General features: G+C 46.0%; 1 protein-coding gene across 1 annotated transcript in view; it reads right to left on the bottom strand.

Annotated features, from left to right (window-relative positions):
* Positions 1–19934, bottom strand: part of LOC122923211 (isoleucine--tRNA ligase, mitochondrial-like) — a 76059-nt gene that overhangs the window by 19970 nt on the left and 36155 nt on the right. Inside the window, exons 13-15 of the mRNA XM_044273959.1 lie at positions 12167–12269; positions 11295–11391; positions 7614–7722 (exon numbers count right to left, since the gene is read on the bottom strand). Of these exons, the coding sequence (XP_044129894.1) occupies positions 7614–7722; positions 11295–11391; positions 12167–12269 (309 nt within the window). The remainder of the gene's footprint in view (positions 1–7613; positions 7723–11294; positions 11392–12166; positions 12270–19934) is intronic.

Below are 19934 nucleotides of genomic sequence, written 5' to 3'. Positions count from 1 at the left end.
TATTTTGAAAGACAAGATCTTTATAGGTAACTGTTTAAGTGGCTCAAAGGGAGGTTCTGTGAGGCTAGTAAGGACCAAGTTGAGGTCCCAGGGGGGAATTGAAGGTCCAGGTATAGGCCTAAGCCTGCTGATGGCTTTAAAGAATCTTCGGACCCACGGGTGGCTAGCGATGGAAGAATCAAAGAACGCACTCAAAGCGGATACCTGTACTTTCAGAGTACTTGGCCTCAAATTTTTTTCATGTCCAGCTTGCAAAAAATCTAAAATCCTACACATAGGTGGGGGATTCAAAGGATTCACTGGATCCTTGGCAAACTTCTGGAAGGTGTTCCAAATCCTGAGATAAATAGAGGAGGTGACATCCTTTCTGCAAGATAGTAAAGTGGAAACTACGCTCTTGGAGAGTCCTCTACTTTCTAGGATTTCCCCCTCAAGAGCCATGCTGTTAGGTGTAGCTGCTTCACACTCGGATGATTGACTGGTCCTTGGGATAGAAGATCTTGCCACTCCGGGAGAATCCAAGGGTCCGTCAAGGATAGCTTCCTCAACCAGGTGAACCAGGTTCTTCTGGGCCAGAAAGGAGCAATTAAGATCACTGTTGTTCTTTCCTGTCTCAGCTTCTGTAAACATCTTGGAAGAAGCCTTAACGGAGGAAAGGCGTAGAGGAGCTGGTTCGGCCAGGGAAGGGAGAAGGCATCTATCCCTGTTGGTGAATCTCTCGTGCTGAGGGAAAAGAAACGATGACACTTTCTGTTTTCTCTGGTGGCGAACAAGTCCAGATGAGGACGACCCCAAAGTCGAATTATTTGATCGAACACCCTTTGGTTCAGACACCATTCCCCCTGGTCTAGTGTATTTCGACTTAAGAAATCTGCCACTTTGTTTTCTGAACCTTTTAGATGTATTGCCATAAGGGACGGCACAGAAGGAATTATAAGGGAAAAGATATCCGTTGTTAACCGCATCAGATTTTCTGATCTGGTTCCTCCTTGTTTGTTCAGATAGGAGACCACTGTGGCGTTGTCTGAAAAAACTTTTATAGACTTTCCCTGTAGTAAAGGAAGGAACTCTTTTAAGGCGAAAAAGACCGCCCTCAGTTCCCTCATGTTTTGGGAGTCTAGACTCTGCTCTCTTTCCCAAACACCTTGTCTTAAGTCCCCTTGGCAACAGGCCCCCCACCCGGAAGGACTTGCGTCGGTGGTAAGGGTAACAAAGTCTTGTTGGAACCAAGGGAGCCCCTGGGACAGGTTTACGGGGTTCAGCCACCAGTGAAGGGACTGGATCACTTGGGGGGTGAGTGTGAAAGGTGTATCTAATGGGCGGAGGGAACCCTGCCACTCCTTCAGAATTTGCCACTGTAGGGGTCTGGAGTGAAGATGGCTCCAACTGACCGCTGGTATAGTTGAGGTCATTCTGCCCAAGACCGCCATTGCTTGTCTGATAGTAGGGTTCTCTGCCGATATCAGGGACTGAACCTGTTGTATTAATCTCTGAATCTTGTCCTGGGGTAGAATACAGAGTAGTTTTTTTGAGTCCAGCATCATCCCTAAAAAAATGCAAACTTGGGAAGGAATTAAATGGGATTTTTCTCCGTTTATTTGCCAGCCGAGGTCTTCTAGGATCTGCACTACTTTTTTGAGGTGCGCTTCTAGAATGGATCTTGACTCTGCTACCACCAGGAGGTCGTCTAAGTAAGGTATTAATAAAATGTCTTTTTCCCTTACATGAGCCATGACTTCTGCCATGACTTTCGTGAAAAGTCTGGGAGCTTGAGAAATCCCAAAGGGAAGGGCTGTGTATTGTAAGTGCTGGATGTGACCTCCTATAGAAACCGCGACTCTGAGGAATTTTTGACAGTCTAGCCGAATGGGAATGTGGTAGTACGCATCTCTTACGTCTATCGTAGCCATGAAGCAGCCCCTGAACAGATGTTTTATGACTGATTGGATCGACTCCATTCTGAATTTTTTGTAAGAGAGGAATTGATTTAAATCCTTTAGATTTATAATAGTTCTGAATGTTCCATCCGGTTTGGGGACCAGAAAAAGGGAGGAGTAAAAACCCTCGCCCTTCTCTGCCTCCGGCACCGGGATTAGAACATTCTTCCGAAGTAGGGATACAATCTCTTGTTGTAAGGCTAGATTTTTCCTCGGGTTTCCTAGAAAATTTGTGATTTTGAATCTGTCCGGTGGGCGGGAGACAAACTCTAGACAAAACCCTTCCTTTATAACGCCTAAAATCCAGAGACTTGAGGAGATTTTCTCCCAGGCGTAGAGGAAGAGAGAAAGTCTGCCCCCCACAGGAGAGAAACCGTCATTGCTGTGATGGTTTAGAGGTTGAGGAGGATTGGGAACTGAAGAGAAACCCCTTGCTTTTCCTATTCTTGTTGTCAGCTCTGAAGTCTTTCCTCTGCCCCCTAAAAAAATCTTTCTTGTTTTTGCGAAAAAAACGTTGTTTTTTCGGGGGTCTGGAGACAGGGAATCCTTTTTTATTGTCCGAGGCTTTATCCAAAAGGTCGTCTAAGACGGATCCAAAAAGATAATCGCCCTGACAAGGAATTGCACACAGCTTATTTTTAGATCCCGTGTCTCCCGACCAACCTTTTAGCCAAATAGCTCGTCTGGCTGAATTTGAAAGAGCGGCTGATCTAGCATTTAATTTTAAAGCATCGGCTGATGCATCAGAAATAAAGTCTACTGCTTTAAGTAGAGTGGGGAAAACGGTTAACAATTGATCTCTCGGGGTCTTGTTCTGAATGTGAGATTCTAACTCCTCTAGCCATAATTTCAGAGACCTAGCAGTGGATGTGGTGGCAATATTTGGTTTGAATGCTTGAGCTGAGGTCTCCCAAACTTTTTTTAAGTAAACCTCTGCTCGCTTATCCATAGGGTCTTTAAGAGAACCTAAGTCCTCGAATGGAAGGGCCGATTTTTTTGAAATTTTTGCAACAGGTGCATCCGATTTAGGGGGTCTGTCCCAGTTTGCTAAGTCTGCCTCGTCAAAGGGATATTTTCTTTTTAAATTTTTTGGCACAAAAAACTTTTTATCGGGTCTTTTCCATTCCCTCTGTATTAAAAACTTTACATTCTCGTTAACGGGAAATACCCTAGATTTTTTCTGCCCGAGATCACCAAACATGATATCCTGAACGGATTTTGGGTCTTTGGGTTCGTCTACTTTCATAGTCGCACGAACTGCTTTTAATAAAGCTTCCGTATCATCGGGGGAAAAGAGTGGCCTGCCCGTGGATTCTTCATCCTGGGACGAATCTGGGCTATCTAGGATTTCTCCCGTATCGCTTTCCTCTAAGGGATCTGAGTCAGATCTATTAGCCGTGCTTGGTCTGGTTCCCAGGGAGGTAGAGGCTACAGCGGGAAAGCTCTTTTTGAAATCCTTCAGGGAGTCCGAGACCTCCGTCTTTACCATCTCCCTAATACTGTGTAAAAGGGATGGGGACTCCTCCTCCACTAGTTTCTCAATACAACTTTGGCATAACTTTTTCAACCAAGAGGGGGCCAGTTTCTTTTTACAGATGGCACACTCCTTCCCTCTGGTCTTTGAAATTGCCTTTCTAGGGCCCTCTTTTGTAGTCTAAATGCAGGAAGAGACAAGAGGGAAAGGAGATTTAGCTTAAAAAAATGAAATAAATGGTGGGGAATGATCCCCCTTACCCCACCAGGAGTACCGGTCTGATCTCATGACCCTCCTGTTGATCGGCGCGTAAGGCACTCTCCTCCTCCATACTGCTGTGGGATAGAGAGTGACTCCCCGGATCCAAGGAAATGTGGCTTCCTGTAAGGCTGGCTGGCTGGGCTGCTGCTGACCGTGCGCCTGTGGGTCCGAAGTCCTCGGTCGGGTCCTGCTGGAAACTTTCTGCGGCCTAAGTAGGAGAAGGCTCTTCCTACTTCCGGAACGCACGCTGCGTGCGTTCCAAAAACCGGAAGTCTCTACCGAGACCCGGATCTCGCCGCATCGCGAGATTTTTAGTTCCCCCTGCGCGCGGCAAAGGAGAAGGCCCCGGCCCGCCTGAGCACTGTCGGGCAGGACCGGCGTGCCGAACGCACCTCTCGGTGAGCCCGGGACTGCAGAGTATCGCCAGCGGAGCGTAAGCCAGACCCCAGCAGCAGCACCAGACTCCGGCCGGCGGCTCCAAGAGGAGACTTATGCCGGAACAGGTAACCCCACTCTTAACACAATTCCTCCGGGGCCCTGCAGCCTAGCTTTTTCTTTTCTTCTCTCCACGAACCGTCCTCTGTCTAGGACAGGAAACAGGAACTGGTGGTCTCGGGGCCATGCTCCTCCTTATGAGCTCTCCACGAAAGTTCCTGTTTCCTGTCCTGGATGGAGGCGGTCTCTCAAGGGTGCTGTCATGGGCGAAAGGGAAAAAACTACCCTAGAGTGATCAACCGACACGACATGGCATGAGAAAAAAACTAAACGAAAAACTGAAAAATGCTGTCTGGAAACCGAGGGACAAAGAACTGCAGACGTGACTAATCTTGCCTCCCATGGGGGAAGAAATAGGGGTACCAGAAGGTAACAACCCCGAACTGCATACCAGGATGCCAGAGGAGGACACTTCAGCAAGACCATGAACAAGTCAGGGCTAGAGAACCTGGATGTCTGACATGACCATGGCTCACAAGAAAAAGATCTCGAGGGAGAGAAGAGACGCAATAGAACAAGGCAGTGGAACCGACCCCAAAAAAATAAAAATAAAAATAAATCACAAAAATTAGGGATTAACCTGGTAGGAAAAGAGGGTCCCTCTGGGATCAAAAATACATTCCTTTGAGACCTACGGCTAAGGGGTTTGCCTCATAAGAGTGTTCCCCAAGGAAAATGACAATGTGGTAAGCAGAGGTATGTAGAGGAGGACCTTAAAGGGGTTCTGCAGTTTCTTTTAACTGTTGATCTATCCTCTGGATAGATCATCAGCATCTGACTGCGGGGATCAAACACCCGGGACCCCCGCTGATCAGCTGTTTGAGAAGGCAGCGGCGCTCCAGCCTCACTGCTTACCGCTGGCCCAGTGACGTCACAACTAGTATCAACTGGCCTGGGCGCAACAAAGCCCCATTCAAGTGAACAGAGCTTAGCCGCGCCCAGGCCAGTTGATACTAGTCGTGACGTCACTGGGCCAGAGGTAAACAGTGAGAAGGCGGGGGTCCCGGGTGTCGGAGGGATAGTCCACATGTGGAAGGCGGGTAATGGTACTGGATGTACAGCATTCCGTGGTATTGCTAATACTCCGCCTATGAAAAGGAGAGTAATGTTACAGGCTGTACAGTATCCAGTGGTGATGTAAACACTCCTCCTATGGAAAGAGGGCAATGCTAAAGGATGTATAAGATACTATGGGAAGTGCAAATACTCTGCCTATGAAAAGAGAGTAATGATATAGAATGAATGGGATCCAGGTAAGTGCAAATACTCCCCCTATGGAAGGAGGGGAATGTTACCGGCTGTACCGTATACAGTGGTAGTGCAAGTACTCCGCCTATTGAAGTAGGCAATGCTACCGGACGGACAGGGTCCAGTGGCAAATGCCCGCATACTGGCAGTTTAACTACTCCACTTATGAAGGGAGGACAATGCTACAGGACGTATGTAGCTAGTGGTAGTGCAAGCACACCGCCTATCCACTGAGCCACTGGCCCCACTGTAGTGCTATAGGGCGATGGTAACTAGGCCCAGAATAGGACCAGAACTAAGGGCTAATTGTTGTTAAAATTACACTGAGCCCCAATCCTATTAAATGGGTTGTCCGGATTCAGAGCTGAACCTGGACATACCCATATTCTCACCCAGGCAGCCCCTAATGTTAGCATCGGAGCTAACACTTTCTTGCTTAGTGTCGCCTCCTAGTGGCAGCAGCTATACCCATGGTCTTCTGTGTCCCCCAATGATATGAGTGAGAAATTATTTTTAGCCCAAAATAAGTAAAATGCAATAATAAAAATTGCCCCAAAGGTGTCCATAACCTTTAAAATAAAAAATCCACAGTAATAGTAAATTCTGCTTTGGTAAATGTGGCTGACATCCCACATGAGCGGCCATTCAGCTTTCCCAGTCTCCTGAATGCCAGATTGTACTATGCAGCAATACATCCCTGGTCCCACACTATGGCATTTACCTTTTCGGGTCTCAAGGAAATCTAGGTGACAATGTGTGGATATGCACATCAGAAGGAAGGGTAGAGCTCATCTGCATACTTTTTCCAGACAGCACTGATTTTAAAGGGGCTGTCCTACAAAAAATATTCTACAGTTTTCAAACCAGAACCTGGATCTGAATACTTTTGTAATTACATGTAATTAAAAATGTATTATGGCTATTGAGTTAAAAAAAATATATATCTATCTGTATAGCGCCACCTGCTGTTTGCTCTTTTTCTAATTTCTTTGTCCTGCTCAGAGATGGAAGCACATGCTCAGTGCCATCCTTCAACTGCAGCAGAAAGGACATGCCCCCGAGGTGCCAGCTTGAAATAAATCTAGCAGAACAATTTGAGAAAATAATGGGAAGATCTCTGGATCCATGTGAGGTACAGGGCTGGTTCTAGCTTTGGTAGAAAGGTATAGTCATGTACTAGATGATGTCTGATTTCCATTTTTTACATTATTCATGGGATAACCCCTTTAAGACACTAGATGGGTCTCCACAAGTAGAACCAGCACCCTGTCATCCAGGTGCCCAGGAAGCACAGTAACCGGGTTCCATGTGCCTCATGTTTGCTCCCACTTTACACTAGGGTATTAGTCACGTTCTTATCTGTTCCTGGCACTTCCAGCTGAACGGCTTTTATTGGTGAAGTCATTTTGATCCTTCATGTCTGGCATGTAGGTAATAATCAGCATAATTACTGCGTCCCGATATAAACACTCAATGACTGACCAAAGAGTAAAGGTCGGGCGGCAGGAATACAGATTAGTAAAGAGCTGATAGCTGCTATGTGAGGACGAAAGAGAACCTATAGTTTATATACAGCAGAGGGAATGTATAAGGGTCCGTTCACACTGCTGTGTACGCCTGAGAGGTATGTAGCTCTATAGCAGGGATGCTCAACCAGCGGCCCTCCAGCTGTTGTAAAACTACAACTCCCACAATGCCCTGCTGTAGGCTGTCCGGGCATGCTGGGAGTTGTAGTTTTGCAACAGCTGGAGGGCCGCAGGTTGGGAATCCCTGCTTTATAGGCTCCTGCGAGGTAAAATTTTATTTTATAAGATAGTGTGATCTTAAAACAGGCAATGCACATTAGATCAAAGTCAACAGCCATGTTTGGGGGCATCTAATGTGGTCGGCCGGACAGGAAAGACTGTGAAGGACACTGCTCCTGTGCTGGACTTTGCACTGTTTCAGTTGGTGAATAAAAAGTTTGGTAATGAAGTTTACTTTTCTTACAAACAGGAAGTGCGGCCATATTGGCTGTACCATTCCTACTGGTTCTGGCAGCCAATACAGCTTCACTTCCTGCTGTCACTTTTGCAAAAATGGCTGCCGCAACAAAGAGAGACGTTTTTGTATCTCTGAAATGGACAGATACAGAATTAACGGATAGACTTGTAGCTTACGTTATTTTGGGGGGAGGTGACCTGCTTCCTGGGACTTACTTGTAAGGAGCTTTGTTCCTGGAGGCCACGCTGGTGAGTAATGAGGACTGGAACCATCCCCCGAGCTGATCCTTCCCTTCTATGTACACGTCGGCTCGCTGCTCTGCGTCTATAGAAAATAAAAGGACAATATAGGGTATTAACCTCAGCACAGGAATTGCAGCGCCCCTACAGAGGTGAGTGTCGTATCACCTCTACATTCTCCTGTCATTACAGCCTGTCATCGAGCTTTCCCATAGTCTTCATTGGAAAATCCCCCTAGATACAAAGGGATACGTTCCCCTATCCTCATACCGCTGCGGCACTAGACACAGCTGCCATGGAGAACCCTAGGAAAGTTGGGTGACAACCCCTGTGGGGGCTGTAAGGGTGCGTCCACCTGGGACAGGAAAGCCGCGAATATGCCACTGTGGGTTTGTATGCCCTATGTAACTGCAACAATGTGTAGAACTACAAGTCCCAGCTAGCCCTATGGACCAGAGCCAGCAATTCTGGGATGCACAGGAGTACCACAGCATGCACAGAGTTTACAGGGGTATGAAAACTTATGCAATGTCCTAATATACTTTATGGATCTATTCATTACTGTTTCAAAAATCTCCACTTGCTGTTAAGGAACAGCATGATTCATGGTTGATTTCTGTAGGTGTAACCACATAGGTGCACCTGTGCAATTATCATTGGCTAGGACAGATTAATAAATGTTTCCATTCACTGACAGCAAGCAGAGATGCCTTCTTTTTTTAAAAGCATAAAGTACATTCCACAAACATCAGCCTGAAGTAATTTAAAGGGACTCTCATCAGGTTCATACTGCCCTGTCTGAGGGCAGCAAAAAATAGTGATAGACGACCCCCCCCCATGCTAGAGGCGCCCCTCACTGTGCGAGTCTGGAGAACCCTGCCCCCAAACAATATGCAGCAGCGCAGGAGGCACTGATTGACAGCACATACATAACTTTTCATACTCCTTTAAAAGGGGAAACTGGACAGCGCAGTAAAGAACAGATCATTACTTACCCAGCAGATCATTCTACGTTCCCCCGGCAGGGCTCTGTTTACCCGGCCGCAGCAGTGATGTCACGTCAACAACATGTGACCACTGCAGCCAATCTCTGGTCTCTTCGGGGCACTGCTGAGGCCAGTGATTGGCTGCAGCAGTCACATTTTATCAACATGACGTCACTGCTGCTGCCGAGTAAACCGAGCCCTGCCAGGGGAACTAAAGCAATGACGCGTGATGTGTCGGGTAAGGTGCGATCTATTCTTTACTGCAGGCGGATCACATGTGTTGTTTGGTTTCTTCCTGACACGGGAGATTTTTTTTAATTTTTATTTTTTTACTGATGGCCTATCTTCTGGACAGTGTCTGATTGGTGGCGTTCAATACCCGGGACCTCCCGCCAATCAGCTGCTTTGAGAAGGCAGCGGGGCTCCAGCGGCCCTCTTTACCAAGCACAGTGCCGTACATTGGATAGTGGTTGCGCTTGGTATGGCAGCCCAGGTCTATTCACTTCTATGGGGCCCAGCTGTTTCTAGGACACAGGAACAATGAATAGCTCATAGGAGCTACGATGCTTTCTCAAACCGCTGATCGGCGGGGGTCGGACCCCCACTGATCAGATACCAATGAGCTATCCTGAGGACAGGTCATCAGTAAAAAAAAATATAAAAAAAATATTGGAAACCCCTTTTAAGCCTCCATTGCAAATTCCATGAAAAATGAAGGACAAAATAGGGCAGCATCCTGTCTGGCAGAATGACAGACACTATAAGGGAACCCAAAGGACCCCATTATAGTCTGCACTGTAATTTTCTTTACTTTTTCTCTTCCTAGTATGGAGCAGAAAACAGTGACACCGATGTGAACCCAACCTAATGTTCTGGACATGTTGTAGTGGTATGCCAACTCTGGTCAGTAGGATATGCTGGGACATGTGGTTCGGCAAAATGCTGCAGGACAAGATGTGAGAAGATCCGATGTGTAATCTGAAGCTGCTGTTTGCTTTATATCAGTGCTCAGCGGACATGTCAGCAGATACGGGTGTCGTAAACCACCAATTACCCTGTTAAAAATTAAGCAAACATAACCATGTGTACTTAGAATCCGATCTGCCGGCGGCGTCACAGGGACGGGGGTTTACAGCCATTAAGGTTCCTACCTAATAATATCCGGAGCAGGTAATAATACGAACACCAGACTGCAGGAACCCCCACAGATCCCAAGATGGAGGCTGCGGAGCGCTTTCACTTGTCGATTTCCATAACTTCTATTCATTTCAATAGGGAAACACCATCTAATTTCCTATGAAGACTGGGACTAAAGCTGGCCTGTTCTCTGGATGGTGGAAGGATAGTGTAAAGCTCCTTCGGATAGGCCATCAATTTAAGATTGGTGAGGGTCCAACTCATGGCACCCTTAAAGGGGTATTCCTTCGGCACTCCAGCTATGGTGAAACTACAACTCCCAGCATGCTCCATTCATTTCTATGGAGTTCTGAGAACAGCCAAGGAAGCGTATATCTTGGGAGTTTTAGTTTCATCACAGCTGGAGTGCCGGAGGTTAGCCACCACAGTCCTAGGATACGCTATTAATGTCAGATAGGTACGGGTCCTACCTCTGGGACTCCCATCTCTAGAAAAAAGTGTAGGAGAGCGTACCGTGCAATAGCGGCCACCTTCCATTCACTTCTGTGGCTCAGCTACTTCTGGCTACTTCATAGAGGTGAATGGAGACGTGGCCGCGCATGCACGATGCGTTCTGCATTCACTTCTATGGAGGTTCAAAAAACAGCCGAACGTGCACTCCCTCGGCTATTATTGGAACTCCCATAGAAGTGAATGGAGAGCATGACGTGGACATAGGAGCAGATCCCAGAGGTGGGACCCGCACCTATCTGACATTCGTGGTATATTCTAGCGATATGCCACAACCCCTTTGACCATCAGTAAACTATAGGGCTGTGGTCACTGGAATAGGACTAAGCTGCAGCTCTCTGCAGTACCAGGCGCAACCACTAAAAGAAGTATGGCGCTATGCCAGGGAAATAACGAGGAGGCCTCTGCACTTTTCAGAGCAGCAAGACACATCAATCAGCTGATTGGTGGCGGTTATGGGTAATGGACACCCACCAATCTGATATTAATGGCAGATTCTAAGTGTAAACCAGCAATATCAAAGTCCAATAAACCCAGAACACACAGGCACTAATAAATCACATTCACGCCTATAATAGATGTGTCTATGGTGTCAAAACAGATTTCCATTAAATTTTTACTCCATATTCAGCACATGCGCCTGATGCACTTGCTGAATTAATCCACAACCCTGTACGCTTAGCACCCGCTAAAAACTGTAGGTCTGTATGGATGGGAATATCTTTTTTTCATAGATAGGAAATCGTAAAAGCAAGATGTGAACATGGCCTAGTATGCAGTTAAACCGAAACAGATCAATGGCAGGGGTCTCCATCCAGTGGTCCGCAAGCTATTGCAAAGCTACAACTCCCATCAGGCCCTAAAAGCAACAGAGACCACTGCCAGACGTGGAAATGCCACTGATCTATATTTGATTACCTACATGGTGCACAATTGGAGCTGCTGTGGGGAAACAACTGCTGTAAGGCGACACATGAGCGCTGCTGACAAATTTAAAGATACGTAAAGCTGGGGAGGCTCATACCTTCCAAAACATGGGCCCATGAGGTTCCACTGTCAAACCAGATATCTAAAACGTCTCGGCCCGGCTCAAAATCAAGCGCATTGGCAGTGCTGCCAGCCTGGAAAACACGGGAAGAAACAGAAAAAAACACTGCGTATAAGTAACATTCATATGATTTATATAAGTGGGACTGGGAAAGCGAAGGCTGATGGGTCTGATGAGTCTCCACTGAAGTCAATGAAGAGTGAGACACAGGCGAGTCAGTTACTTATAGAGCGTTTTATGGGATACCTGTGTCTTGGGAGTCTAATCAATGGGACCTTTGGCAACCCAAACAACAAAAGGGACCACAGTGGGCCTGTATGCTTTATTCTGCAGCTCATTCCTATTCACTTTAAGGCCTGAGCTACACTGAGACTTTATGTAGCGCTACTGATTGATTTTAACTATTGAATGACAGCTGCAGTCCACAAGATGGCATTCAACTAAATTGATTCAATTAGCTAAAATCAATCAGTTACAAAAAGTCGCTGTGTAGCCCTAGCCTAAGGCCCCATGCACACAACTGTATTTTTGGTCCGCATCTGATCCGCATTTCAATTGGGATGCAAAAAATTGCAGACAGCACACCGTGTGCTGCCTGCATTTACGGTATATGTCCATTTCGTTGCCCTACAAGAAAGATAGAACACAACCTATTCTTGCCAATTTTTCGGAAAAGAATAGGTAATTTTAACACAGGGCGGGACGTGCAGAATGGCAAAATGCGGACGGTACACATCCGGTATCTGTGTTTTTGCAGATCTGCAATTTGTGGGCCGCAAAACAGATACGCTTGTGTGCATGAGGCCAAATGGGAATACTAGCAGGTGGTGCCTGGATGATGTAGATACCTTCTGAAGCACGGACGTAGGAAGCAGTTCTTCTATGGGATGCGTCCACCACACATCACTGCCATGCTGCTCCACCAGTTTAATGACATGACCGACAGTGTGCCTGTGGGGAGAGATTGGAGATGTTAGACAACAGCTATATACAGGAGGAACAGGCCATGTAGACTGCTGTGCGACCAGGAGGATGGTAACGTAAGTGACATCTGAACAGCATTCAGGATGACGTCCCCCCGACAGCTCCACCATTCTAATGGCTAATGCAAGCACGCTACAATATACTATAGTAAACCTAGTATAGAGGCAGTCCTGGATGCAGAATGCCATGAAAATTCAATATGTCTGATCCTTTTGTTCTCACGGTTGATAAGCCGCCGCCAGAAGTGTCTGGTACCAGCTTATTATACTCTCCCTACTGAGTGTACAAGTATCCTCACCCGGGCAGTGCCCAGCAGGAGTGTGTGTGTCACAGGGATCAGAAGTAATAGCTGTGGGCCAAGACGAGCACATAAAAATCATTTAGGGGGAAATGGGAACTCTTAGGGTCCTCTTGCCAGGCCTGATATGGGGCCAAACTTAGCGCCAGTTAACAATATAACAAGTCAATTGGCGCTCATTTACGAGGCCGAGACAACGTGCATGGAGGAGGAGTGACTGTACGACGATTGTTTGTCCCCCATACACTTTGCATACTCTCAGTGGCAGTGGTGGTGGGGGGGTTTGATGGTCCCAATCATTGTGTAATGGGCTTGGTGTGGTTATATATGCACTTCTTCCATGTCCTCGGGGGATGCCTGCAGGGTGAGTGATCCTGTTCATGGTGACCCTTCGCCCCGATCTTCCCGGCACAGACAGTCATCTGCAGGGTTGTATTCTTCTGCTGTTTGCTTTGTGCTATCTGTAGATATTTATGTGTGTGCTCCTTGATCTGTCAAAGGTTCTTGAATCATAAATATAAACTGAGCGGCCATAAAGGGATTACTTCCTGCAGCGTCTGATCGCTCGTGGGGTCTACTGACGGGACTCTGCTGGGGGTTTATCAGCTATGACTTTAAAGGGGGTTTTGCAAAATTGCTTATTGACTGGTATGCCTAATATAAACTATCTATGGTCGGGAGTCAATCTTAAAGTGAGTCTGTCACCATGACTGTGCATTTTAAACAGTTCCCAGTGCACTGTAGTTTTGCTACTCCTATTTCCAAATGTGCTGTTCCCTCTAATTTTTGTCCCCTAAAATCAGGTTGTAATCAAAAATGCAAGGGGCTGCGACTATTGGCAGCGGAGCCCACCTGTAACCATTCGAATTGAGCCCTGCTCTTCTCCCTCCTCGCCTCTCGCCTTTTCTCCACTCCCTCCACTCCTGACGTCCTCAGGCCTCCACTGCATATCTTGTCCCTGTCTGTGCCTGCGCCCTTCTGTAGGTCGCGGCTTCAACAAATTAAGTTTGAAATCGAAGCTAGTTTTTAGTGGGGTTGGTAGAAATGTACCGACTCCAGCTTAAAGGGGTTCTCTGGGAATTAAGAAAATGAAAGTACTTAAATGTTACTTCATGATAAATATATTCCCAAATAGCTTTCATTAGTTATACTGGCTTCTTTTGTCTGGGGAACAATCATTTGGAGAAATAAAATGGCTGCCATCCTATTAGTAGACACAAAACCTGTCCTAATCACACAGTAGGACAAGTTACTTCACAACACTGAGGTAAAGAGCTGCCTCATCCTCCTCTCTGCTCTGCTTGTCAGGGATTATGATCCTGAATACAGGTGAAGCTCTGTGGGAATGGAGATGATAGAGACATGAGAGGAAGTGGGGATGTGGCTAATGAGCAGCATCGCTTGTATGCAGTCTCCATTACCACAGCCCCACATTACCACAGTCTGTCCTGTCCATCCTCTCTGTATTAATCCCCAGAGATACGGCTGTATTCAGAATCATAATTCCTGACCAGTAGGGTAGAGAGGAGGATGAGGCAGCTCCTTACCTCAGTGCTGTGAAGTAATTTGCCTTCCTGTGTGGACAGGTTTTGTGTGTTCTAATGGGATTGCGGCCATTTTTTTTCCCCTGATGATTGCTCCCCAGACAAAACAAGCCATTATAACTAATGAAAGGTATTTGGGAATATATTTATTATAAAGTAATATTTAAGTATTTAAAAAAAAAATAATTCCCAGAGAACCCCCTTAAAAAGATTATTATATGCTATTACTATTGTGTGACTAATTTATTAAAAGGGTTTTCCGGGATTTTATTTACTGATTACCTATGCCTCAGAGGCATCAGAGCTCCTGTGATAGCCACGGCCTTTTCTCTGCTTTTCCTAGGCCGAGCGATATCATGTTCATCGTTCATGTGGCCTAGGAGCAGCACAGCACGATACCAAGCACAGCCACTATACAATGTACGGAGCTGTTCTTGGTAGGCTGCGAGAAGGCCGCAGCACTCACAGGCCTTCTAAAAATAGCTGATTGGTGGGGGTCCCGCATGTCAGACCCCCACCAACCAGATACCGGAAAAAACCTTTATCATTTAAAAAGCACAGTGATAAGCAGGGTGTTCTAGTGGTAATAGATAATCAGTTCTCATCTATCTTGTGTTCTCTCCTGTCCTTATACTATACACAGTGATAAGCAGGATATTCTAGTGGTGATAATCAGTTCTCACCTCTCCTATGTTATTTTCTGTCTCTTATATTATAAACAGTGATAAGCAGGATGTTCTAGAGGTGATAAATAATCAGTTCTCATCTCTCCTGTCCTTATACTATACACAGTCATAAGCAGGATATTCTAGTGGTGATAGATAATCAGTTCTCACCTCTCCTGTGTTCTCTCCTATAATACTATAAACAGTGATAAGCAAGGTGTCCTAGTGGTGAAAATCAGTTCTCACCTCTCATGTGTTCTCGCTGGTCCTTATACTATAAAACAGTCATAAGCAGGGTGTCCTAATGGTGATAGATAATAAGTTCTCACCTCTCCTGTATTCCCTCCTGTCACTTACACTAGGCATCTTTATGCTGCTCTGAGGCTCTTAGTTACAATACCTGAAACTGTGCTGCGCATGCTGTGTAGTGACAACCAGAGAAGGTAGTTCACTGCTGGGCATGCCTGCAGTCAACTTAGAGCAGCAAGACGGAACAGGAAGACAGCATTAAATGTGTTGTCCAGGAATAAGAATCTTTTCCCAGGCTCCCACAGCCTGCCTCCGCTATGCAAAAATTCATACTTACCTACTACCCGCCGTCTCCCATATCTCAATCTTTCAGTCTCCAGCTTGTTTAATTCGTTCCTAGTACAGGCATGATCATCTGCTCCGTTGCAGCCAATACCTGGTTTCAGTGGTGATGTGTTTCTTGTGGACACGTCACCGCTGAATCCAGTAATTGGCTGTAGATGAGTAGATGATCACGCCCATGTTGGGGAGTAAGTAAGAAGCCACATACCATAAGATGGACACATGAAAGTCAGAGCGCAGGACCGGAGCTGCGGGTAGCCGGTATTAAAGGGGGTTTTGTCACTTCAGCAAGTGGCATTTATCAAATAGAAAAAGTTAATACAATGCACTTATTAATGTATTGTGATTATCCATATTGCTTCCTTTGCTGTCTGGATCCATTTTTCCATCAAATTATATACATAGACTGGTGCTTTTTTATAGTTAGCAAACACAGCCACGCTGATGGATTGCAGGGTGGTCATAACCATGGAAACGAGCAGTGCATAATGAGATGGAAAAATGAATCCATCCAGCAAAGGATGCAATATGGATAATCACAATACATTAGTAAGTGCCTGGTATTAACTTTCTCTACATGATAAATGCCATTTAGCAAAGTGATAAAACTCCTTTGATCTTCCCATAGTGGAGGCAGGCTGCGGGGCACCTGTGAAATGTCATTTATTTCCAGACAACCCGTTTAAGCACTGAATACAGAATATAGTAGGTGCATTATTTACATGTTTCTTTTATTCCCATTTACGCTTGCATGGGATTCTCTGCATTTCCAGGTCATATATAAACATTTTTTTTTTTTTTCTGAGGACAAATTCAGAGATTTCTTACAATTATTAAAAGGGTTCTCCGGGTTCAGGGCTAAACCTGGATATAAGCTTTTCTTTATTCCTTGACTGTATATGAGTGGAGCATCGGAGCACTCCACAGCTATGTCTACATACGTGAAGGGGTTAAAAGGTGAATAACCATCTTATAAAGTGATGGCGTACCGTTAGAATGGATGCGCGGAAACCGTGTCAATTCTTATTTTCCATGAAACATAATTGCGTAATAATGGTGCGTTTTCCAATAAAAACCTATGCGGGAGATTTACTATTTGCAGCAAAAACTGGCTTGCACCACATTAATTAACTGACACTTTTTTAGCGACTCGTCTGGAAAAGGGGTGTGGCTTATATCCGACAATGTGCGCTATAAAATGCGGTACACAAAAAGGTGGTGTACCGTTCGATTAGACAGTCTACAGGTGCAGCAGATTTATCATCCAGCACCCGGATCCGAATACTTTTGTAATTGCATGTAATTAAAAATTGGGCATAACCACTGAGTTATTTAATAAAATCTATCTGTATAGCGCCACCTGCTGTTTGCTTTTTTCTTCTGCTCACTACATACAGGTGCACACATACTCTCATACATATACGGCATTATGTCTGCCTGACCTGCCACACCCAGCGCGAGGATTCCTGCGCATTCCTGCACTTTTACACCATATAAGTGCACAAACAGGTTCATCCTCTTACTGGTACTGAACTTGACGGACAGTTGTCTTTGCTCAAAAATATGTTTTACAGGATCTATATGAGAATGCGTCCACATGTATGACCGCTACAGTCGGCTGAAATGCGTAAGCCGTTTAATGGACGTTACTTAATAAAGGATAATGCTTTTATGAATCATGACGTATCCCTCTTGGTCTTATACAGACTGCAGCTTGAACACGCTCCGGACCCGTGCAGTGGACTGAGCTAATATTACACGTTCTTTGCTGGTTCTTTCCTTGCACAGTTTTACGTCCACGCAGGGATTTTTGGTGCAGATTTGCACCTGAAAAATACACACGGGTACATTTTAAAGGGGTTTTCCCCAGGATACATCATGGATATCAGATCGGTGGGGTCCAACACCTGGCAACCCCCACCTGGGCACCAGCTGAAAACTATACAGTGTACGGAGCTGGAAGTTTAAATGAGTACTGTTTAACTGATGACTTATTCTTTGGATAGGATATCAGTATCTGATCGGTGGGGGTCCCGGATCAGCTGTATGAGAAGGCACCGGTGCTCGCAGTAGCAATGTGGTCTTCTCACAGCTCTTCCTAGGCCATTGGCGTCACGTTCATCAGTCACGTGGCCTAGGAGCAGCTGAGCTCCATAGAAATGAATGGGGCTTAGCTGCGATACCAAAAACAGCCACTATTCAATGTACGGCGCTGTGCCTGGGGATCAGACAGAAGGCCGTGGCGCTACTGTGAGCACCAGTGAGTCCCGGTTTGTACTGGTGATCTATCCAGAGGAAAAATAAAAATCTCGGAAAACCCCTTAAACTGCGCAACCTGTGATACACAATAAAATCAAATGGGTTGCCTCAGATTAGTAAAACATGGTTGTTTTCTTCCAGAAACCGTCCCACGTCTGTCCACGGCTGCTGTGAAAAAATGGCATGTCATTTCTTTAAAGCGTTTTTTTATGTATCTGGAAAAGGCATGTTCCCGGAGGCAGATTCCCTTGTGATCTGCCACTGATTTTTCAGCACACGTGTGAACAGAACATAGTCTTTGGGTATAGGGCCACGTGTATCGGCCGCTGACGGGCAGCTCACTGTTTGTCACAGTTTGGCATGTATATAGCAGCTTATACCTGCAAAACCAGGCAGCAACAATCACTGCTAAAAGCCGTATCAAACAGCACGCGGAGGCAGCCTTAATTCCCCCCCCGGACAGGCCGGATACACACCGAATACTACAGGTAAACAGAACTCAATGTCTGCGGCTTACTGTTGAATTGGAGTTGTGCAATTATTTTAGGGTGCAATTTGGACGCAAGTTGGTTGCAATTTAAAATGTGCAACACTAACGCAGAGATCAGCAACCTCCAGCACTCCAGCTGCTTTGAAACTACAACTCCCAGCATGCACACTGTTATTGTAACTCCCACAGAATTGAAAAGAAGGATTCTGGGAGTTGTAGTTTCAGAACAGATGGAGTGCCGCAGGTTGCTGATCCCTGCACTAAAGCAAAAAAACTAAGTTGTAGACATGTCACAGGTAAGTCTTGCCAGTTTGGATTTTTTGCCACTAGTGTGTCGCATCACATCGCGAGCGGCAGTGCGACCACACTGACAACCATTACTTGCCAAGTTACAAGGAGACTTTGCGATCTTGGTATCGCATGATCTAAGTCGCTGGGTAGCCCTGATCTCATAAATCCGTCATCAGCAGCCTGTTGATGGTTTCCATGCAGTTAGAGAAGGCATCAAAGCACAAAAGGGGGAACAAACTGCCAGCGCTGGACTAGACCATGCGCAACTGGTAAGGCGCCATTCGGATGGCTGCACTGCACCAGCCCTGGTCACCACCTGGAACCCTGGCAGGTCTACCTACCCACCCTTACTGGACCGGACAGTTCTACGCAGATCTTAGGAGCACCAGCCTACAGGAAAGCTGAGTGACCACAGTTATGTCTGCATACGTTTTCTGCCTAGTCGTGCACTCCACATACTTAGACTTCCTTTCAGGACTCTGGAAAAGCTGTGTGACAAGTTCAGAAACGACTATAATGGCTGCCATATTGGTTTGTCTATTACGTGCATTTGCACTGCAAATCCGTCATGAATTTAGAAATTAGTCGAACCACTATCTAAAACCTGTGCTGCTTCTCTCTAAAATGGCAGGACCTACCACAAATGGTCCCGGGAAGGGCTACCAGTGACAGAGTCATGGGCACACAACTAATGGACTCCCAAGATACCACAGAACACCTTCAGAAGGTCCTGTGAGGCCAAAGCCTCGCCAGGTCAGGTCAGCACGAGGGGGACCCCCTGCAATATTAGGCAGGGGATTGGTGTACAAATAAACAAATTTCGTGGTCATTCCTGGACTCCATGACCTGGGTGCCCCACCCCTGATGGTAATCTAGATACCAGTCTGATCTGCGCCTCTCCATCTAATGCAGCCCATATACTTAATGCTCTGAATTATTTAATACCCGTATGTGTAGTCAGCTTTCAATTAAGAAAAAAAAAAAAAGAAAGAAAAAAAAAAATGGAAGGTGAAAAAGAAAAAAAAAAAAAAAGAAAAAAAAATTAAATATATCAAACCCTTTCCTGGAACTTATCGAGCTGAAATCTGCCAGCTCCTCTCTTCAGTATCAGAGTCCATAAAGGCGAGGGTGATAAGGGCCCTTGTAAAACTTTGCCCTGAGCATATAAAGCCTATCAGCCAGGGTTTACGTGTCAATGTGCTGTCTCCGTGCGCTGCGTGGATCTACGCTTCCGTGACAGCAGCCAATCGCTGGGACACTGATGAAGACGAGGAGGTAATCGTGCCGGAGGCAAACTAAGGACGATTGCTAGGCAATAACGAGATGAGAAACAGTTTCCTGGTCTTCAGTGTTGGTGTGTCAAGGGAGGAATGTGCCGCTTCTCGCTCCTGCGCTGACTCAGGTAGGTGGCCGTTGATGCTGACTGACCTTGGAGACCCGTATTCAATGCACGTCTCCGTGTAACATGTCTGAACTCGCCTCCATTACCTGTGC

This window comes from Bufo gargarizans, unplaced genomic scaffold (assembly GCF_014858855.1).
Source record: "Bufo gargarizans isolate SCDJY-AF-19 unplaced genomic scaffold, ASM1485885v1 original_scaffold_1365_pilon, whole genome shotgun sequence".
NCBI classification, from domain to species: Eukaryota; Metazoa; Chordata; class Amphibia; order Anura; family Bufonidae; genus Bufo; species Bufo gargarizans.
The sequence above is the reverse complement of the archived record's forward strand: the minus strand, read 5'-3'. Positions and strand labels throughout refer to the sequence as shown.